The 22,710-nt window shown below is 36.7% G+C and overlaps 1 protein-coding gene across 1 annotated transcript in view; it reads left to right on the top strand.

Moving 5' to 3' along the window:
* Nucleotides 1-22,710, top strand: part of NBAS (NBAS subunit of NRZ tethering complex) — a 161,043-nt gene continuing 138,333 nt past the window's right edge. The window contains exons 1-13 of the mRNA XM_050316580.1: nucleotides 1-163; nucleotides 4,426-4,480; nucleotides 5,041-5,077; nucleotides 6,819-6,896; nucleotides 7,878-7,925; nucleotides 9,004-9,047; nucleotides 9,455-9,588; nucleotides 10,283-10,416; nucleotides 10,535-10,633; nucleotides 15,463-15,601; nucleotides 16,368-16,433; nucleotides 18,728-18,856; nucleotides 21,642-21,705. Of these exons, the coding sequence (XP_050172537.1) occupies nucleotides 68-163; nucleotides 4,426-4,480; nucleotides 5,041-5,077; nucleotides 6,819-6,896; nucleotides 7,878-7,925; nucleotides 9,004-9,047; nucleotides 9,455-9,588; nucleotides 10,283-10,416; nucleotides 10,535-10,633; nucleotides 15,463-15,601; nucleotides 16,368-16,433; nucleotides 18,728-18,856; nucleotides 21,642-21,705 (1,123 nt within the window). The 5' untranslated portion in view covers nucleotides 1-67. The remainder of the gene's footprint in view (nucleotides 164-4,425; nucleotides 4,481-5,040; nucleotides 5,078-6,818; nucleotides 6,897-7,877; nucleotides 7,926-9,003; nucleotides 9,048-9,454; nucleotides 9,589-10,282; nucleotides 10,417-10,534; nucleotides 10,634-15,462; nucleotides 15,602-16,367; nucleotides 16,434-18,727; nucleotides 18,857-21,641; nucleotides 21,706-22,710) is intronic.

The following is a 22,710-nucleotide window of genomic DNA, read 5'->3' as shown; positions in this document are numbered from 1 at the left end:
CCGGCCCGGCCTGGCCGCCGCCGGCGGGGACGGCGGGAGCAGCGGGACGGGGCCCCGGCAGCGCGGGATGGCCGGCGCCGGCGAGGACGGGGAGAGCGGCGAGGAGAACATCCTGTACGACCTGCTGGTCAACACCGAGTGGCCTCCGGAGACGGAGGTGCAGGTGCGTGTGGCCGCGGCGCGGCCGCGGGCGGGGGAGGGGACCGGCCACGTCGGCGCGGGCGGGGACGGGGACGGGGACGCGCCCCGGGGGCTGCGCGGCCCCGGGGGCGCGCTGAGACCTCCAGGGGCCTGACAGGCACGAAAGGTGTCCCCGCAGCCGTTCTGCCTTGGTCGTGCTTTCCTGTCACTTAATTCCCACCCTGGTCTGTGCCTCCGGGGGTGCCCTGAATTGTCCCTTGCTCACTGAACACGTATGTCAGGTTTTACTGTGGAGGTGATACGAGGAAAGCTGTAGTGAGGGAAGTGCAGGTCTCATCTCTGGAAACTGCTGCACAGAGAGCTGTGGAACCTGTCCTGGTGAAAACAGCATCTTCATTGAATTTACCCTGCATGAGGAGAATTATATTTTTCTCTGGACTTGTATAACAGAGTGGTTGCATCAGCATTTGCAGGAGTGGGCTAAAAGGCAAAAGTGTATCGCTTTGTCTCTACAAGGCACACAAATGGATGCCAGAACTTAAGAAATCAGAATATGTTGCTATTGTAGTACAAGTTTTTGGTTGTTTTTAGCTGTTCTTAATGGGTCAGTGGAAAAGCTGAGAAGCACTTTCATCTTTCCTTTTTCATCTTTTCCCCTGCAGTGTGCTGAGCTAGCGGCCTCTATGTCTGCTCTTGTCTGGTTTGGACGTAGAGGATGCAAACAATGTGGGTTTATTTCTTATAGTGGCTTTCAAGTCCACTGAAACAACTGAAGTTAATGTATTTCCTACCACAAGTCATTTATGGAAGTATTTTAACCAAGTTTTATGCTTAATGAGAACATCTGAACAGGAAAGATGCAAAAGCATGACAGGCGGAAGAATTTACTTGTTAATAATTACTAGAGCCATGCTAACAACAATAGATATGGATGTTTGGAAAGTATGATTGCAGTGTTACCAATTACTAACTTAATAGGTTGTTCATATAGGTGAATAGACAGTTACACTTATCTTTATTTAACTGCATTTTGAGAAATGGTAAATTGTCCTTGTTTCTTGTAATACTTGAAAGCAATTTACCTGTCTGCAAACCATGAGGAGGACTTAGGTGTGATGGCACCAGACTGTGGTTCCACAACTGCATTAAGGGGGCATATTTTTGACAAGTATCCTTTCTCTTTTGCTGCCATTAGTATTCTTGAAGTTGTATGGTAGATTGATTAAAGAACTGATTAATCTGAGTAACAGGTATGTTGTTTTAGCTCCTTGTGTTGACTAGTCCCTCGAGTACTCATGTGGATGCCAAGGGGGATGTGAATATTATGTCAGTCAAAGCTGAGTGAAATGTGACACATCTCTTCATTGGCAGCTTCTGGAGATACCAGTTTAAAGTGATTGTGTAATCAGTCTGAGAGTCCTCATCTGCCCTGGTAGTCGGAATTTCTAAGCATTGTAGAACTCTTGCTTGTCAGCTGCAGCAAATGGTATTGGCTATTTTAAACTTGATTTTTCTTGTCTATTTATTTTATTTTCATGATAATCTCTAATTTGAATGGCAGAAATGGGAAGACTTGAAAATATTATGCTATGTACTTTGTTTGGATTTACATTCTTGAGGACTGTTAGTAGCCAAGGACGCTTCTGATAGTCTGATAGTTTTTACCTTTTTAGTGGGAAATTGATTTTAAAATGAGAGTCATAGGCAAACAGATGATTTTGTCAGTATGAGTCACATTTTGCCTTAAGATGTCTTAACCTAAGATACTACTTAGGTGATTTTGGCTTTTCTTTTCAAACATCTGTCCCTTTGAATCATGCTTTATTCACACTTCTCAGAAAAAGTCACAGAATACTTCCTACCTTGCAGAACTGAATTTTTTGGAATGAGTGAGGTGAGAAATAGTAGAAAGGGAAAGGAAGTTGAATGCTGCACTAGGAAATGAAATTAAATGTCGTCTTTTGCAGTAATCTAGGCTACAAAGCAAGACCTTAAACTTTCACATGTCTCTATTAACTTTGTTTTATTTTTCTGTTACCTCATTTGGGATGATTCATTTTTAATTGCAGAGTGTTGAGAACTTACATATCTAATTATGACTGTTGGAAGATGAGTCCTGTGATGAAGACATTAAGTCATGTTAAATTCGAGACACTGATAAAACTGGCATGGATTTTGTAGGTTTGACCCCCAGATTAGCTTTAATTTTAGTTTTTGTTAGTGTTGTCATTCGCCTGTATTGAATTTAACAACAAGAATTTCTTTTTGGAGGGTTGTGGGGAGACAGGAGGATATAACAGTTATTTGTGAAGGAAACATGCAAGGGACTGACTATGCCAGAGAAGAGAGTGGTGTGGAAATCAAGCATCTGTATTCAGTATAGCGATGTGATTGTATATAATGCACTGTTTGAGAACCCTGAAATGTATAATGAGAATAAAAGTAATTACTGAATAGTTAATTAGTGAAAATAGTGAATGAGGCAGTGGCAGTGGACAAATTTGCAAGTGAGAACTTGTGAAATCATCTGTGGAAATATAGGCTGATTGAACTTTAACTTTCTTTTTTCTCCAGTCTATATTTGCAAATGTATTTCTTGGCTCTGGGAGGCTCTTTCATTGTAATCTCATGTTTTGAGATTTCCCCAGTACCCCCTCCCAGTAAGCTTCAGTATGTGCAAGAAAATCCAAAACTAAGTGACTCTTGTCAGCAGGAAAGTACATTTTATTTCTGCAATGCTGTAGGGAGGGAGAAGTTGGAAGTTTTTCCAAATGGGAATGAATTAAAAAAGAAATACAGCAGATTTAGTAGTCATTGCTGTTGCTGAGGTGATAAGAATATATTATAAAAAATAAAATTCAGGTCTTCAGTGTATAATATAAAGTCAGTTTTGGAGGAGTTTAAGATGTATGGAATAGAAGCCTGTAGTTAACACTCAGAAGCATACACTTTGAATATTCAAAAAAATTCTAAAGACATATAAGCAATTTTGGGAAATGTTTTTACTATGAACTTTTCTTAATCCAAAAACTTTAACAAACTTTTAAGGTCCCTAGGAAATTGCATTTCTCCCTGAGGTACTAGGAGAACTGTAATAAATAATTTATGCTCTCACTTATTTTACTGTAATGCCTTGTTATTTCCTGAATGTGGAACATAATCTATTAGTATAACTCTGTTTGCTTCTTACATGCTGTGAGATGACAGCCTGGTTATTTGAAAGACTATTTATGGATTGCAAACTTTGCCTACAAAACTAATCTTTACTTCAATAACTTAAACTTGGGAGCCCACATACTTTTTTTTTAATTTTTATTTGGACATACTTCAAAATGTTGATAAATTTATATGTCTTTCAGTGTTTGCTTCTCTATAACTTGGTGAGGTCTGAATATTTCAGTTATCAAGTGAAATCTGCTCTATGTATTCTATACTGAAGGGAAGAGGAATTTCATTCATTACCTGCTCTAATGCTCAGCTTGTGGTGCTCTAATATTTTCATTAGGAAAGTATAAGCATGACTGCTTATTTTGAAGATGTGTGTGTGATTCCTTCTTTATTGGTTATCTTTATCTTCTCAGTTTCATATCTTTTTTCTGCTTTCTTACTGGCAAACAACTTTATCTCCTCTTATAGCTAAAAATATACACCCTGTGTTGTTTTCTGTTTCTTTTTTCTGTGTTTGGAGAGGGACGTTCATTTCTGTATTGAATGTAGTTGTTTCCTCTTTGCCTTAAGTAAAACAGGATTGCTTGTAAGGCTTTGTGAGATGGTATATGGAGTAGAGCAGCCGTGTTACCTACTATAACTTGTTTTTCTTCAGGAATTCTTTCTTTTACTTGATGTTTCTGAAACTCTCAGGTGCAATCTTTATGTAGCTTAGCAATTAGATATTAGCATAATATGTTGAACACCAAGTACTTCGACTTCTGAGCAGATCAATCTGGCATTAATTTGGCACAGAAGATTTGTAATACCTTACAAGAGAACATAATCAGAAGTCAGTGTCTTTTCTTACTACCCAAAGATGGAGGCAAAGTTGAACCAATAGACAGTCTGTAGGACATTTTTGTTTATTGCATTTTGGCATTTATATTACTTGGCTTTACAACCTGTTTTAGCTTATGCAGTTAAATTACTCACTGTATGAGGATGTGGGAAATAGAAAATACACAAGGAACTTGTAGGCTAGGAGGCAGATTTAATCTGTAAATTTATGTATGAATGTTGTATTTAAGTTAAAATGTGTGATATAATGTCTGATCATTATTGTTGTAATTGCAGCCAAGAGGCAACAGAAAACATGGTGCATCATTTATCATCACTAGAGCAGTTACAGGTAAATATGACTTGTTCATGACTTCCAAGAATGTGTGGATTACTTGTAAATTTTACAGTTTCTGCCCTTGTAATGGAAGGACAATTTCTGTCCATTGTAACAGAAATAGAGTGCAGGATGTGTTTTCAGGAAGGTGTTTTCTCATTGTCAATATTGCCATTTTATTTTTATGTCAATTTTGTGAGCTTTCTTGCCTCCATTAGTTTGTTGGGGCAAACTAATAAACCATACTTCTAAGAACTTAAGCTCTGTGTTGTGCAAAATGTTGAGTCTTTCCTTTTTTTTCTCTACTAGCTCTTGCATGGGGCTGTTCACTTGTTAGACAGTTCTATAAGGAAATTTTACATTTTGATTATATTACATTGCATAAACTAAGTGTTCAATGGCAGTGACTGAACTGCATTTTCATCCAGTGGGAATTTCTCTTAGGGTTTCCAAAAATGCATAGTGATTTTTTTTTTTGATCTACCATTTGCATTTACTGTAACATGGGAATTTCTGTAAGCTGGAGGGTGTTTTAAGACCACTAGAGATGTAATTTTTACCTCTTTTTATTGTAGGTCCTGCATTATTTTTGCTTCGGTACCTCTGGTACAGGTAGGTTTGATGAGAGTATTGCTTAATTTTTCTATTTGACAATATTTTTATAGCCATCAAAAGATTTGATGAGAAGTAATTCTTAACGTGAGGAAAGCTGAACACTTCTTTAGAATATTGTCCAAGCAATGCTTAGAGTAGTCTCTTTTCATAAATTAAGTTGTAACCCCTTAAGTTGCAGCTGAAGTGTATCTAGAAAAGAGCTGGTGTGTACTAGTTTGACTTTGTACTTTTACCAGAAGCTGAAGTAAAGTTGCAGTTGGAATGTCATCTTTCTCCAAAGACATATTTGTCCTCTCCACTCCCATCTGTGATATTGCAAGTGAATCTGTTGTGGTTTTTTTCTTCTTTTTATTTGTAAGCCCCAAGGACAAGTATGATGGCATGGCAGCGTTTGCTTCTTTTGGAGTAATAATTTTGAATTTTCTTTCCTTGACAATTCAAACTGTCATACAAAAAGCTTGATAACTACTTGAGCAGCACTCGTGTCATTTATAAATTTTGGGTTCTGGTTCAAAAAGTGATTTAGTGGTCCCAGAAATATATTGGGGTAAATAAAGTGTTTCTGGAGAGTTTCAGCTCTGTGGTTATACTGCTCTGTTGATGCACTTAGCAGGTTTAAAGATAACATTTCTCCCGTTTAAAGGATATTCTGTTGGATTTGAGATATATGGAAAGGGACATTTATGTGGCTTCCTGTGAAACAATAGTATACTTGAATTTGGCAGGGAATCCTGTTTTCCCTATTGCTGGTGTCCTAGTCTATTTTTGTGCATCTACCTCTCCCGCTTTTTTGGTGGGGAAGGTGATATTTATGGGTGTCATACTGTCATGTAAGTCTAGTTATGAGTATTCAGTTGTAGACTGAATTCAATTATTTTTCTTCACTTTCTCCTGTAGTCACTTAAAGTCTAATTTCAAGCTTTTATAATTGTTTCTAGTTGCTATTTTCATTTATTTAATAAAAGTATTTTGGAGGGAGCTCGGGAGGCCTCTAGTTTCAAGTCCTGCTAAAAGCAGAACATTAAATTCAGATTGGGTTCCATAGGGCTCTGTCCACTAAGTCTTGAAAAGGATAAAGGATGAAGATCCTAGAGACTCTCTAGTCAACCTGTTCTAGTGCATGTCTGTCTTCATGGTGAAGTAAGCTCTTCCTTATGTCTATTTGGAACCTGTTTTAAAATCATAGAGACTTTTATCTTGGAAAGGACCTTTGCCATCATGGAGTCCAGCTGTTAACCCAGCACTGTCAAGTCCTCCAGAGGGTTGATCATAGTTTCTTGTGTTTCTGCCATGCACCTCAGTTGCTCCCATCTTCATGGTAATCTAGGTATTAGACAGTCTCCCTGAAGCCTTCTCTTCTCCAGGCTAAACATGTACATTTCTCTCAGTGTATCTCCTTGTAGGGCAAGTGCTTCAGTCTCTAAGCCTCTTTGGTGGCCCTCCTGTTTACTGGTGTTCTTAGTTTAATGAGTGTCCCAAAACTGGCTGGTGACCAGGGTGTAAAGACTGATGAGTAAATAATTGTTTCTCTTAATATGTGGTTTTGTTCTGTTAATACAAACAAGGCTGCTGTTACCCTTTGTCGTTGGCAGGGTGCAGTGTTGATTCATGTTCAAATGCTAAAACCACACAGGTGATGGATGGTTGCCTTAAAGCTAAATTGTCTGGTTTGTATACCTCAGGTACTGCTTTTGTTAGGTGTATGTTCTGATTTAGCCTAATGTTTCTGGTGTTTCAGCCCTGCAAAGTTTTCTCTGCCCACTGGACTGGTTCGTCTCGTTAGTAAGCAGATCAACTGGCACCTCATCCTTGCCAGGTAACCAACTCTCATACTTTTCTATTTTTTAATGCAAGTGAATGTATTAATGCTTCTTCTGCTCCCCCCCATCCCTGCTGGTAACCATGCTCAGTTAATATTGTGCTGAAGTCATGTTATTCTTTCTGGTCAAGAAAAATACTGGAGGCTTTCACAGGTAGCTCTGTGAAAGCTGAGTCTGCTGACTAAGGGGCTCTCAGCTGCTTCCCTTCAGTTAATGCTCCTCAGCTCAGGTCTGAAGGTCTGTCTGGCTTTTGAGGCGAAGTTATTTGCAATGCAGTTGTTCTCAAACTCAGGTCCTGAATTTGGTTGGTTAAAGACCTGAAACTTGGCATGATGTATAATTTTAAAATAAGCAATTTGTATTTGTGGAAAGTGAATGTATACCCTCAAGACTTGTGTGCTATCGCGTGTACAGAGAAGTGGGAGTTCCAGTGCTAGAAGCAGCTGTTCTGCAGTAATTTTAGCAATATCAGTAAGGTTACTGGCTTTTAAAAATAAGTGTAAATATATGCAGAAAAATGGTTCAATGACGTGAAGGTACTATGGAAGGTTTTAATTTATGTTGTGTGCTAGGTACAAAGACAGGAGATCTACTCCTACTGAGACTATGTAACTTACTGAAATACGATAGTTGTTCATTACAGATAAAGCAATACATAGTTTTGGATGTTGCTATTGTAAAATTATGCATAAGCAACATCTGATTCTGACCTCGCCTGCAGTGAGATTTTAGACATTGTTTCTGCTTTCTTAGTACTACTGGAAAAGAGTGCCAGATAGATTTCAGTGACATGAAGGGAATCCCATAGAACTGTTACTTTCTTTCTGCTAAAAAAATTGATATTTCCCTATTTATTTTCTTGTTTTATGAAAAAGGCAATTTATTTCTCACCTTGCAGAGAAGCACCTAGGACTGATGCATATTCTGTAAGGAATGGACTTAAAATGAACTTTCAAACCTCTTATTTTCTCTTTCAGCAATGGTAAATTGTTGGCAGTTGTTCAAGACCAATGTGTAGAAATCAGGTAACTTAGTGTTATCTATTGCTTCATGAACACAGTTGTGGAATCCTGAGAAAGTGTTTCTAGTAATTTACTAAATGTACTTTTAAATATTTTTCTGCATTTTGCAGTGTTATATAATGTGAAAGTTATCCATGGAATAATCATAAAAGCAGAAACCTTCTGGTTGTGTTAGTTCTCAGCAATTCTGCATTAAAAAACCAAAACCAAACAATAAAACCCATTCTTAACCCCCCCTGTTATAAATATTAAGGGTGTCCGTAGGTAAATATCTCTCACTCCCTCTCTGTTTCAAGATGTGAAAGAAAAACAATCAAGATGCTCTGAAATACTCAACACAAATCATGGTCTTTTTAACCTTTGCTTTTCTGTCCCCTCTAGAAATTCTCCCCTAACAAATGGGACAAGGAGCCAGTATTCTTCTCTGTAGAGTAGCTGGCGTGTATAATACTTCACCTTATTTTACAAGTAGTGTGGGTTGCCATCAAGACTGATGCTTTCCCTTCTGCTCTCTAACAAGCAGCTCTCCTTTGCCAGTTCAAGAGCACATTTAGCTGTAGAACAGATCTTGATTGAGTGTGTTTACTTGCTTCACAAAAATCCATTTGCTAGAAGGTCAGACCTTCTATTTATATGTAAAAGAAGCAAGTGTATGAAAATTGTTCAATCAAAAGTGGTGTGAACACCATAAATGTCAGCTTACAGACTATAAAATAAATCTTGTTTCAACTGTATTAATGTAACTATATTCTTGCATTGTTTCTAAAATTGTAAGCTAGAGAATACTGACTAGTTTTTTTTCCAAAGTTGTATGATAAGTGCTGAAATTTTGCTATCCTATTTTGAACAACGTTATGAATAAATGAGGGATGTTAGTATTTAAACAGTGGGAGGAGGGTGTCTAAAATACTGCTGTTAGTTACTGTAACTGTCTAAGGGTAAAGGCTACTATCTGCTTTTTTTAATAAGTAGTTAAGGTGTGCAGGCCTTTGAATTGAATATTTTTCTGGTGTTCTTATTATTATGGAAAGTTGGATAGCGTTTTTTCATATTTAAATCCATATGAGTCTTTTTTCTGCAGGTCTGCAAAAGATGATTTTGTATCCATAGTTGGAAAATGTCAAGGTATGGCAATCTCTACGTGCTTACTTAGTGTCATCATTGTTTTGTTATTCATGCATTGCTAAATGGTGATGTTGGTTTACTTTAATGATAATGTTGTAACTTCTTAAAAACCATTGCAAAGAATCTCGCAATAATTTTGCTTTGTGACTAGCTCCATTACCCTCCCTCTGCCTCTGCTTTTAATGATGATTAACATATGAAACCTGAATCCGAAATGAAATGATTGTTAAAATTAGTGGGTTTAGGAGACATAATGAGTGACTTTTCTTTTTTGACCCTCCTTTGAAATAAGCTTGCAATGCAGGTGTAGGGAACCTGCATTTTTTTGATGCAGCTGACTTTTTGTTCTGTTTACAAGATTGTATTTATATTTCACTTTTATTAATAACTTTATTCCTCTCTCACAGTACCAAAGGATCCCAACCCTCAGTGGAGGAGAGTGGCATGGAGTCATGACTGTACGTTACTTGCTTATGCTGAAAGCACTGGAACAGTCAGAGTGTTTGACCTGATGGGCAGTGAGCTTTTGGTCATTTCACCGGTATGTACTCTCTTGGATTAAATATTAATATAGTAGAACTTTTTTAAAGGGTCCTGCATAGTTTCCACTCTTGGACCTTTTTAAAATCATGACTTATATTGCTATAAATACTTACACTGTGAATACAATACAGAAATGGACCATAAAAAGTTTAATATATCCATCATATGATCAACAGAAGGCGTGTAACCCTTACAACAGCACAGAGGACTTGTTTTACATCTATCTTGGAATTATGGTAGTGAAAATATAGAATCACCTAAGTAGTGTGTGTGCAAATAATTAGAATTAGTATTAATAGATCTGCATTTCATATACAGAATCAATTATAAATCCAGAAATATTGCTGCTAGAGCAACATGAGGAATTTTTTTTGCTCGGTATGATAGTAGATAATTGTTGTTGACAGGCCCCACATAATATATTTTCTATTTTGTATGTTCAAAGGTTGTATTAAACTGATTTGTGAAGGTGACTGAAATGTATTAGTATGCTGTCTTTGCGGACTTCATAGTATTAAAATTTCTTTAAAAGAAAGATAAAAGGAAGTGTATTTTGTTATTAATACAAACTATAAATATTTTTTATTTTTTAATACAATATAGTAAATTTAACTTCCTAGTTTTTTCAGTAACAAAGACACTTTTTTAAAATCCCTTTCTCTCTCAATGTTTGTCTTCCTTTTTGGGTAAAGACAGCAAGTTTTCCAGGAGATCTGAGTTATGCTATTGCTGGATTGATCTTTCTAGAATACAAAGCAAGTGCTCAATGGTCAGCTGAACTGCTTGTTGTTAATTATCGTGGAGAACTGAGAAGTTACCTTGTAAGGTAAGCATACATTTTGACTTGCATTGAAAGGTTCAGTGAACTTCAAAGGAATTCTTTCTACTGTTTGTAGAAAATAAATCTGAAATAATACATGTATTTTTTTTCCCTGCATATTTAGTGTTGGAACAAATCAAAGCTTTCAAGAAAGTCATAGTTTCAACTTTAGCAGCCATTATGTCCATGGGATTACAACTGTCATTTATCATCCTGGTCACAGGTAAGTGCTCTCTTTGCTACCTGACAGTGATATGTAAATGATAAACAAAAGTGGCAAAATAAGCATTGAAGTGTCTTGGATATGGAGGGGGAGAAAAAACCCTGTTTCAAAATTGGTATTTAGTGCATCAGAAATAAGAAGTCACGTCTCTACCTACGAAAGAAGACTAAGTTGATCTCACTTGAATAATTAGGTAATGGAAGTCAATTTATGTCCTTTTCTGTCTGAGTACCTTGCATAAGCAGCACGCATTTTGTGGAATGTTAGGAATAGCTTCAGAAGTTTCTGAGTGTGGTGGGGGTAAAGGCTGATATATAAGTTTGGTTGGAGGTTTTTTTTGCTTGTTTGTTTGTTTGTTTGTTTGCTTCAATCTATAATTGATTGCAGGACTTGTTGGCCAGCCCATTTTCCCTAGTGCTCTGACTGGAACTACCAGGCTTCTGTATTTGGAGTTGACTTGTGATATGTTTTCTCTGTTAATAACCTGTTGGTTACGGAAGAGACTTGAGAGGTGACCTAATTGACTGCTTGCTCTTGAGCCCAATATAGTTGGAATAGGTCCTGGTTAGCCTACTGCTTATGCTGAAAATGTACCTACTTTTTTGATATCAACTTGCTATATAGCAAGGTAAATTCAGCAACTCTTTTTTCTATTTCTCTTCAGTTGTAGGGACTAAACTTCATTCTAGATATTTTTCTTCTGTTACATCTACTAAGATTGAACCCATTAGTGCAGTACATTATATCACTGTTTAGTTTTAAATGGAAATTAGGCTTTGCTATGGAATACCAGAAGCAACTCACTGTTACAAAAACTTATTCTTCAATGTTAAGTGAGCTGTCCTATCTATCTCAGGAAAAAAAATTATTATTAATGAGATGTAATGTTCTTCTGAGTTATTATTTTGAGAGATTAATTTTGCATATGGTTCCTTCTTGCTACCTAATTCATATCTAGTAATTTCACATAATTAATATTCAGTATACTAAATGTATCATTTTGATGTAGTAGGTGAGGATTATGGAGCTTTGGTAGCCGTACCTGACCAGACAACAGAAATAACTCATTGTTTCCTTTGATCAGACCAGAGTTAATGGTTCTGACACTGTTTCCAAAGTTATCTTTTCTGGTCCTAATATTAGGAAGCAGATTGTTGGAACAGTAAGTGTTGCGAAGAATGTTGGGTAATATTCAAAGAAGGATCAAATAATTACTCTGATGTTATGATAGATGGTTATGCTTGCATTTCGTTTTTGAGTAAATGATGTCAGAACTCAAACTCTTATAATGGATGAATCCATTAGCAAAAAAATAATGTAAGAAATCAGTTGGCATATTTGTCAAGCAAATAGTATGGACATTACTTTCTGTGTGTGCTAATGGCAACTTCTTGCCACAGAGGTTTAGAAGAAAGTGAAAAATTGCAGTAATGTCAAGTTTTGTTTTCTTTCTTTCCTCCCACCTCCAAGAGAGTGATATCTTTGTTTTTCCTACTATTCTTATAAGATCTTAGGTTAATGTTTTTAAAACTTGATATTAGCATGAAGTAAAAGAACAAAACACAATGCTGGTTTTGTACTTAGAACAGTTTATTTGGAGTATTGGTCATTAAAATTGTCTGCTGATGACCTAGTAAGTTTTTGTAATGTGTGTGGCATACACATTCAGGAATTACTGTTTTTTACCAGGAAATATTTCATTCCATGAAAATCAAACTAGTTACGTGGAGTCCCCTGTGACTGTAGTATCTCCTGCTATATGCAGCCAGTAAAGTTGAAAAATTGCTTAGTAAAGTTGAAAAATTGCTGCTTGAAAGAATGCAGAATTGGATGGAATGGATAGAAAGCAAGAGAACTGATGTTTTGCCCTTTATATAGGCAAGTCCCTTCTGTCTTGAATTTAAGCTGTGGTAGAAAACTGCTAAATTTGGTGTTGAAGAACTCTATATTCATGATCAGAGTCTCTTGCTGAAATTTTCTTGTTAACTAAAAAAAAAACCAGAAGGAGTTGAAGGCAGGCACTTTAAAATTGTGCATTAAATAAAATTGTAGATATATATGGACACCTCAGAGTTTTCATATTCAGTAATGTGAACTTTGATCACTTAGTGTAAGTTCAGCTTTGTCACTTTGTGCTTTCTTGCGTTTCATTCAGTCTCAGATGGTGAAGTTACGCTGGACTATCTTCACTGCTTGTAAGGCTTGACTTACCACACTTTGTATTTCTGTGTATTTGTGCATTAGTCATTACAGAGCAATAAAATAGCACTTAAGAACTTAATACACTTAATTTTTTCAACTAGATGTATGATAATTGCAAAGAGAATATGTCAGTAGGGAATGTAGCTGAAGCGATAGTTTTAGGGAAAAGTCTAATAATGAATTTCACTGTTGTTGAAATCTGTTATATACGTTAATTTAAATACCAAATGTTGGTGTCCTCTTTTGATCCAACTTTCATCTAGGATGGAATTTATGGTGCACTTTAGTTGACAGAACTTTAATGTCTGCTTCAGTGTGAGCTCTTTGTAAGATCTAATACAATTTTCAACAACCACTTGAGCATCTTAATCTGAAACTAAATGTCTTACCTCAGGGTTATCCATGGTGAGACTGCTACAGAAAATGTTTGACGTTAAAGCGTAAAGTTTGTGATAAAGGCCTTGTGATGAAGGAGTTGAAGGGTTTCAGATTCAGCTGTTAGGAAGAAATTCTTTACAGAGAGGGTGATCAGGCATTGGAACGGCCTGCCCAGAGAGGTGGTGGATTCACCATCCCTGGAAATTTTTAAAAAGAGATTGGACATGGACCTTAGTGCCATGATATTAGAGTTGGATCAGGGGTTGGACTTGATGATCTTGGAGGTCTTTTCCAACCCAATCTATTCCATGATTCTATGATTCTATGAAACTTGTTTATTGTACTAAAATTGATGAATGAGGAATGGCATATTAAGTTTTTCTTGGATGCCTCAATTGAACCTGTTCTCAAGACCAACATTACACTAGTTATCTTTAACCCAGCTTTGTAGCAACCTGTAGAATACAGCACACCTGAGGTATTGCGAGAGTAGGCATTTTTTGAGACTGAAGGAACCCCAGGAAATCATCTAATCCATTCTCTTCACCGCAGGGTCAGCTGGAGCAGGTTGCTTGGAGCCATGTCTCAGCAGGCCAAGACCTGCACATTTATATCCTCCCTTAAGAGTGTGGTCTGTGTCAAGGCCTCTGATGTGCTGGGGACTGAGCCTGGCTGTGCATCAGCACAACTGTGTGGAGCATGTACAGAGACAGGTTCTGGTCATCAGTCTCTGCAAAGTGCTGCACAAAACGCTGCTGACGTTGGCTGCTCTCTAGACACTTACTGCTTGCTACAATTCCCTGAAAGGAGGTTGTAACCAGATGGGAGTTGACCTCTTCTCCAGGCAATAGGGCAAGAGGACATGGTCTTAAGCTGTGCCAGGGCAGGTTTAGGTTTGACATGAGAAGGAATTTCTTCTCAGAAAGAATGATTAGACACTAGAATGGGCTACCTGGGGAGGTTGTGGAGTCTCTGTCCCTGGAGTTGGTCTAGTTGGTGTAGTGGTGTTCTGTCATAGGTTGGACTTGATGCTCTCAGAGGTCTTTTTCAACCTAATTGATTCTGTGATTCATCTGTGGTTTGTGAATAGCACGAGACTATTCTATAATAATAGAATATTATAATACTATAATAATATTATAATAATACTATAATATATAATAATACTATATATAATACTATATATACTATAATACTATATATATACACTATACTATATATATACTATTATATATATATAATATATATATAATACTATAATAATATTAAATAAATTTTACTGACCTCTTAAAGAGGATTAAATTTGGAAAGAAATTTTCTTCCTGGACTTTTTTTTTTTTTCTTTTTTTATTGTCATTGGACTTTTGTGGGAAAAGTTTTGAAATGGACTCAGGGCAGAGCTGAGTTGTAGGAGTGGCAACCTCTAGGAAACAGAGCATTTCAGGAGTGATGCAGCCTTGGAAAAGAGGTAACAGAGCATTCCTAGGGCTGAACTCTGGGCTCCTAAAATTGGACCTTTTTTTGCAGATACTTTACTTGTTGATGGGTTATTTGTTAAAATGATGCTTCCAAACAAAGTCAGACACATATTCTCAAAGTTTTCATCAAAGTAGTCATCAGTTAAATATAGAACTGCATGTTAATAACATGAAAGGGCTTCAAGTGAAAATACTTTAATACAGTTTAATGGCAATCAGCAATAATTATAAGAGTTATGTCAAAGTTTTTAAAATGCCATCTACTGTGTGTAACGAAATTATTACGTGCACATGTATAATTGGTAGAGTGGCTTTAGAAAACATAATTGACAAACCTTGGTGCCTTTGGTTGCTCAGTGAAGGAGAAGTAGCTTTTGTGCCACATCTGAATAAATGGAAACCTAATGCTTGAACAGAATGATCAGAACTTTTCATAGGCTTAAACTATAATTTTTTAAAGTTTTGATGGTAAGGCAGAAACTCAAACTTGTAGATAAACTGTTTTATTTATTGGGAATTATGACTTATCTGGAAAACTACAGAAGAGAATGGATAGGTATAAATGCCACAAATAACAACTGACACTCAAATAATATTTAAATACTTTTAGATTTCAGGCTATTTATCCACAGACAAAGCTTACTGATGCTGTTAAATGTCTTGGTATACTTAGTCTTTTTGTTGCTGCAGGCTGACTGCTCTAGACTTCAGATTATGAAAAGCAAATCGAGCAGTGTATGAAACCATAATATACCTTTATATATTTTACAGACTTCTCCTCATAGGAGGTTGTGAAACAGATGAAGATGGAGTATCTAAAGCAGCTGGCTGTGGGATATCTGCTTGGAGAATTCTGTCAGGTTCTCCCTATTACAAACAGGTCACTAGTTACGAAGATGATGTCAGAATAGTAAGTATGTGTCTTCATTTTACTGGAGGAATATTATTACTGCCAGAATTATCTGACTGGGATGTTTGATATCTATCTTTTTGAAAGAAGAATTTATTGCATTTTTTGCTATTTTCTAAGGTATGATTTGAATGTATTAAGTAGTTACCTTTTCCCACCCTGTATCTGTCTGTTTTTGCTTCTTCTATAGTATGATTTGAATTTTAAGTTCTTGATTATCACTTGTGGTTTTAAAACCCAAAACAACAAGAAAGAACAAAAATATTGTAGCATGGAAATGTATGAAACACTAGCCTGTGACTTTGGATAAAACCTCCAGTTTGTCCTTTTATTACTTCAGAAGAAAAGACAGCACACTTGAAATAAATGTTTCAGTTTAACTCTGACTCTAGATTTCTTTTGTTTCTATTAGAAGTAAATGTGTGATTTAGTAACAGCTTGGTTATACTGAAATCAATTTACAATATACTAGGATAAATTCCAGTATTTGCTCTTATATAGGTTATTGCTTAGTATTATAAGGGAGCTGCTAATTTAATTGCAAATGAGTAGTGGTTTTCTGTGACATGTTACATACCTAATGAAGTGGACAAAATTACACAAACTGGATTTTATTATCCTTGCATTATTTTAAAGTGGGCAGTTCTGTGGAAGTTTAAAGAATCCTGCAGAGTTGATGTAGTATTTGAGATATGACTTAATTCTTGCTGCATAAAATAATGTATGAGATTGTCTTTCATTGAATGATTTGTTTCTGTTTTTACAGGCACAGAGAAGAGGATTATTAAGGATTATGAATGTAAGATTTTACAGCAGGCGGGGAACAGAACAGGTATTAAGGTCTACACCTACCTCAGAAATGTATTTTACTAACATAATTGTCCATTAATGACTATCTGAGAAACTGACTAAAAGTAGGTTTTAATTTATGTGAGTTAATATTCTATGAAATTAAAGCTAAAACTTTCTTCTTTTTGATTAAATGGAGAAGCTTGCTATTTATTTGGCTTTCTTAAAAATCCAGTTAGTTCATCTGCTGAAGCTTGAATCACTGGATTTCAGGAACAGGTCTAGAGATGTAGATTCAATATTAAATGTAAACTTATTCAAAAAGGAAGGTGTAAGAAACCACCTGGTTATTTGTTAATGAATGTAATAATCATAGCATGTTAGATGCGTTACATATTCTACAAGAAGAAAGTAGATTGTGATAAGTTTCTAAAATACTTCTCGGGAGAGAAGTAAGGAGAATAAAACCCAGCCTTCTGCACTATCCCACTCCCTCTAGAAAACTACAAAACCCCTTCACCTTACAACCCAAAATTTTCATACAATGTGGAGAAGAAAAAATGGATGGATTCAAACTAACCATGGCGTAAATAGGGCAGACACAGACTTGGTTTTACAGTCTGAGATACTAAGGAAACATTTTGTTAAGTAACTTCTAAAGTTTATTAAGGGTCGGACTTCTACTACTGGGATGTATGTGAACCTAATAAAACTGCTGATCAGAATCAACTTATTCTTAACAAAACCTGGGTATGGATCTTGTATTCTCTCCCCTGAGTGAGTGAGTGTTAGAATGTCATGCTCTGGTGTAGGTATGTTTCTGTATTTCTAAGGCTTTGTACACAGTGCTCGTGGCTTTCTTGTACACACCCTAGGAGCTGCCCATGCACCTCTGCACCACCTTCTCTTACCTCTTGTCTACTAATCGTGTGGAACCTTTGATTGATTGCTCTTTCTATTCCCCTTTCCCTTCTTGTAAAAAAAATTTGTTTTCCCCTCTTTTTCTTTACAAAGGAAAAACAGTAAAGAATGTGTCTACCACCTTTACCCTGTGTCCTCCTTAGAGGAAAAATGGTTGTTTGGAAGTTATGTGGACTTAGGAAATGACCTTAATAGATTTTTTGGGGATGTTTAGGTGATTGGTTAAAAGAAGAAGTTGCATGCTTGATTGGAAGGGGAAAATAAATCTTTCTGAATCTCTCTCCAGGGTTGAGTGGGGAAATATTTTATTTCCTTAACTGAAAATATAAAAGAGAAAGCTGAAGTAAAGTTTTTGTACTGAAAAACTTGTACTGAGTGTAATTTTGGAGAATCTGCCTCTTACTGTCTTTCAGTGAAGATTAGACTGTCTAAGAACCTAGTAGTCTTTCTGAAAAGGTAGTAGTTGTGCTGGGAGCAGGGGGAATAAATATAAAGTGTATTTTCAGGAATTGTTATTTGTTGCTACCATAACAGTGGTGCTAAATTTGACTTTAAAATTTGAGTGCATATTTAGAGGGTCTACAGCTCAGTTGTAGTTGTGTGGGATTTCGTGAATTCTTAAGGAAATACTTTGTTAGAAGTATGTTTTGCCTCATAGGGTATCCAGAGCTGAATGAAAACTTCATCCAGGAGAATTTTTGTAACCTTGATGAGGTTTACTTACAGATGTTGAATTATTTCATCTGTATGGACTTAACCTGATATTTACTGTGTTGCTGCTTAGTCTGTTGTTACTCAAGAGATTTGTAAATACTGATTCAGTGTCCTGAAATGAACAATGTGCTCCTCCAAGATCTCTCCACTTGTGTATTCCCCCCTTTTTTTTTTTAAATTTAAATATTTGATCTGTAATAATGCCCACCCAGTAGTTTGCTTCCAGGGAGGAAGAGCTGTACTGAGCTGTGTTTTGATAAGTTTTCCTTGTGTGGACCTGAGAGACAGGACAGCAGAAAACTGAAGGTGCTGAAGGTTTTTTCTGTACAGAGAACGACGTGCAATTTTCCCTCCAAGTAGCTGTCAGGGGCGTTCTCCTAGGAATGCCACACTTCCAGGTTTTATTTGCTGTATAACAACATGATGCAGAAGTTCACATTCCTAAAGATTTGTTCATGCTAAGGGACTTTTCTTCCTTTATACAGGTTGTTTTTACTCTTCTATGCCAGAATTGATATCTCACCTTTATTCTTTTAGAGTAGGGCGGGATGTTTATTTATAATTTAAGGCATGTCAAATTTTCAGGATGGAAGATAGTACAATTTTTTTTCCATTAAAATAGAAAAAAAAAAATTTTTGGAGGAATTCTTGTGGGTATTCCCTGGTGTGTATTTTTGTTTACTTTGATATAATGTTTGACAGGATGGAGTTTTCAAGATGAATCTTTCTCCTGATGGAACTCTTTTGGCAGCTATTCATTTCTCAGGAAAGCTGACTATCTGGTCTATTCCATCTCTCAGACAACAAGGAGAATGGGACCAAACTGATCAGGTAAGAAGGATGTACATGTTTAGAAACTTGAATTATATGTCCTAATCTTCTGGAGATGTATTTTCATTGGAGTTAAGAATAGTTCAGATAACTGTGCCTTAGCTACATTCTAGCTATCCAGTCAACTCCATGTTTTTCAAGAGCCCTACATTTACTTCTGTAATAATCTTTTATGTTTTAACCATCAACCATAAACTCAAAAAATTAAGAAAAAGAACCAATTATGTTGCAATGAATTTTTCATGAGGCCTTTTCGGTGCCAGGTAGGTAATACTGTTGAAAGAAGATTGAAGTGCTATTATAAAATAGAAGTGGAGGCTAACAGGTAACTTTATTTAAATGGTTGAAGCCAAATTCTGCTGGATGTCTTGTGTTCTTCTATTCCCCCCTCAAAATTTATCTTACCTTCTGCCAGATAACACTCTAGAATAGTTTATTAATCAATTTGGTAGTAAGTAATTTGCTTTCTGCAGGAATTATTTGCAAAACTAAGTAGAGGAAGTTATGTTAGGAATTGCTCAGACACTGGCAAACTTTTGTGTGTCTAGTATGAATTTAAACACTGGGAGTTGAAAATTAATTAGTTTTCAAAGAAAATTCCAAATAACTAATACGCTTTCTGTGTAAAGGTTAAACTTTATTTTAATGGGGAAACGCATTTTGAAAAGTGACAGAACCGAAATGCTGCACACTAGTACGTGAAGTATTCTGGTTTTCCTCCCATTAATTTCTTGACTAATAGATCATAGAATCACACAAAATATGGTGAGTTGGAAGGGACACACAAGGAACATCAAGTCCAGCCCTTAACCTTGCACAGGACCATCCCCAAGAGTCACACCATGTGCCTGGGAGTATCATCCAAACACTGCTTAAACACTGTCAGGCTTGGTGCTGTGACCACTTCCCTGGAGAGCCTGTTCCAGTGCCCAACCACCCTCTGGTGAAGAACCTTTTTCTAATTTCCAACCTAAATCTCCCCTGACACAACTTCAGGCCATTTCCTCGGGTCCTGCCATTGATCACCTCAGAGAAGAGAAGGGCGCCTGCCCCCCTCTTCCCCTCACAAGGAAGTTGCAGACTGCAATGAGATCTCCCCTCAGCCTCCTCCAGGCTGAACAGACCAAGTGACCTCAACTGCTCCTCATATGGTTTCCCCTCAAGACCCTTCACCATCTCCAGTGCTCTCTCACCATCTCCACTGGACGCTCTCTAAGAGTTTAATGTCTTTTCTTGTATTGTGGTGGCCCAAAACTGCACAAAATGTTCCAGGTGAGGCCGCCCCAGTGCAGAGCAGAGTGGAACAGTCCCCTCCCTTGACCAACTGGCAGTGCTTTTCCTGATGCCCCTCAGGACATGGTTGACCCTCCTGGCTGCCAGGGCACAAAATTCTGCCCATGTCAAGATTTTCCTTCTTTTAGAGGGTGGGATTTGAACATGCACCTGCAGAGCACAAAGGCATTTCCCCAAGCCACTGAAAGGCTTTTCACTTTGAGTACTGTGTGTTATGTTCTAAACCTACAAGACATGAACCAACATCAATTCCAAACAGGGTAACCAAATGGATTTGAAATTTAATTTCAGGCTTATTTAGAAAAGTATTTTTAAAAAACAGCAACCTAAGAAAAAAAAACATCTCAAAAAGTTTCCACTCTAGTGCTGGGAAGAGTGTTGTGTGTGTGTATATGCGTATCCATTTCTGTTTTTAATGTACACTTGAGACAGATTTGCTCAAGGATGACAGTGAGTTGTTGTATTTTTTAGCAATAAAGAATGTGAATTCTGAAGAAGTATTTGAGACTTCAGTGAGGATGATATAAAGGATATTCAGTAGCTGACTGTTCTCAGAATTATTTTTATAGGTGAAACTGGTGTATAAATATAATGTATATTTTCATAAGGTGTGTGATTCCAATGTAATCGTCACCCAAAGGTACTTGTGAAATTAACTCTAGTGACCTCATGTTTACTTTCACTTGGTAGTGTCCTCTTTCTACTGAAAAATTAAGTCCAAAAAGCACCTTCTGCTTGTCCCAAGCTTGCTTTGGTTGTCTTGAGCTGTGTAATGTCTTGACCCATACTTCCACTGTGTTGCAGTTAGAGGCAGGATTTCTGCCATCTATATTGGTGTAGTTCCCGTGTGTTCTCATAATACTAAACAAGGTTTAAAACAACAACACTGCAACATAATTCTAAACATTGCAGCACATCATTAAATAATGCTGCTTCTCTTCTTGCACTAGTCTTAAAAGGGGCTTTATAATTAAGAAAATTACCAGAGAAAATACTTGCAGTGCTGGTCTGGACCAGTACACTACCAGGACCACTACCCAGAGCAAACAGGATGACTGTTTTGGAGATACTTTTGTATGTCTGCAGTCCTGTATATTGACGGGAAAAGCAAACACTTGCCTTCTGATTGCTGGAGAGCAATTATTTCAGAAATATTTAGAGTATTGTTACTGTTTAATGCTGACCAGACCAGGTCTCGTGGCAGTCATATTTTCTAATATGGTGTTTTAGGAATCCAGAAGTCTATTTTACCTTTTTTTTAATTTTTCTTTTTTTTTTTTTTTTAATTCTCTGGAGAAAAGTACAGTGATCCTACAGGAGCTGTATGTTTATGTTCAGGAAGAGTTTGAATTTATATGGAGCATTTTTATTGAAAAATAAATTGCAATAGAGCAATAAATTGAAAAATTGCAATAGAGTAAATAAACAGATTCTGTGTTACAATTACTTGCATATAATCCTTTTTTTTCTCACAATTTTTTTTTTTTTTTAGCCAGGCTATGATGAACTCAACCCAGACTGGAGACTCTCTAGTGAAAAAAGAAAGAAAATAAAAGGTATGCAGTACAGTTAGATTATTATTTTATACCGTTGTGTACGTAAAAATAGTAATACAAATGTACAAAGATCTGAAATGGCTTAGTTAAATCTTAGTCAGAATGGTTGCTAAAATTGTATGCATGATCAGAATTTGTGGTATGGAATAGCTAAATGAATGTCACAGTAGGGGGTTTTTAAGTTCTGTCTTAGGAATGCTTTTGTAGCCAAAACTATAAAGAAAATGATATTTCAGTTGGTACAGGATTTAATTTTTTCTTTCTGTGAATGTCTAATAAATCTTGAAAGCTAATGTAATTTAAAGATACTGGCTTAAAATTCTAAACCCAAAGGGTTTTGTTTCCTCTGACTAGATTTGTCTCATGTCAGTCTGTTCTCTGAAAATTCAGGCCACTGTGTGTCGCCATTTAGCAGCTGGTTATTGCATGGCTGTTCCAAGGGTGCAGAGATCAATAGCAATTCCATGATCCATTTGCTACTGCTTGTATACATCTATCTTATTAAAAGATCCCCGTTTCTTTGTACTATTTTTCTTGGTGATTCCATCTTTGGGTTAATTCATCTGACCTTCGTGGGTAGGCTGCTGACTAAGCACAAGTAGAAAAGTGGTAAGCTGACCTGTTTCTCAGTGCTGTTTGGGGAAATATTGTTTTCATCAGAGAAGGGGAAAGTGACATGTAGTGAACAAACTGAGCCAACTCTCTGATGAATGTTTTATCCCAACATCCAGTTACCACAATCAAGACAATTCTGCAAATGCCACAGCTTCCATCCTCTAGACTTTTGTTTATTTGGTTTGTTAGTTTAATCTTCCTAACAACTTCATCTTCTAGGCTGTTTTAGGAGCCATAATTGTCACTTGTCCTCAAAACAGTGTAACCTTTTCTGATTTTCATTAGTATTAGGTTTGTTGACAGGTCAAGGATGGCCTGATAAGTATTGAAGTAGGTCCTTATCAAATATCTAAAATTTGTCATATTTTGTACAAGTAAATCAGTTTACTG

This window comes from Myiozetetes cayanensis, unplaced genomic scaffold (genome assembly GCF_022539395.1).
Source record: "Myiozetetes cayanensis isolate MyiCay16 unplaced genomic scaffold, myiCay2020 scf2-11, whole genome shotgun sequence".
Taxonomy (NCBI): domain Eukaryota; kingdom Metazoa; phylum Chordata; class Aves; order Passeriformes; family Tyrannidae; genus Myiozetetes; species Myiozetetes cayanensis.
This window is presented reverse-complemented; position numbering and strand designations above follow the sequence as displayed.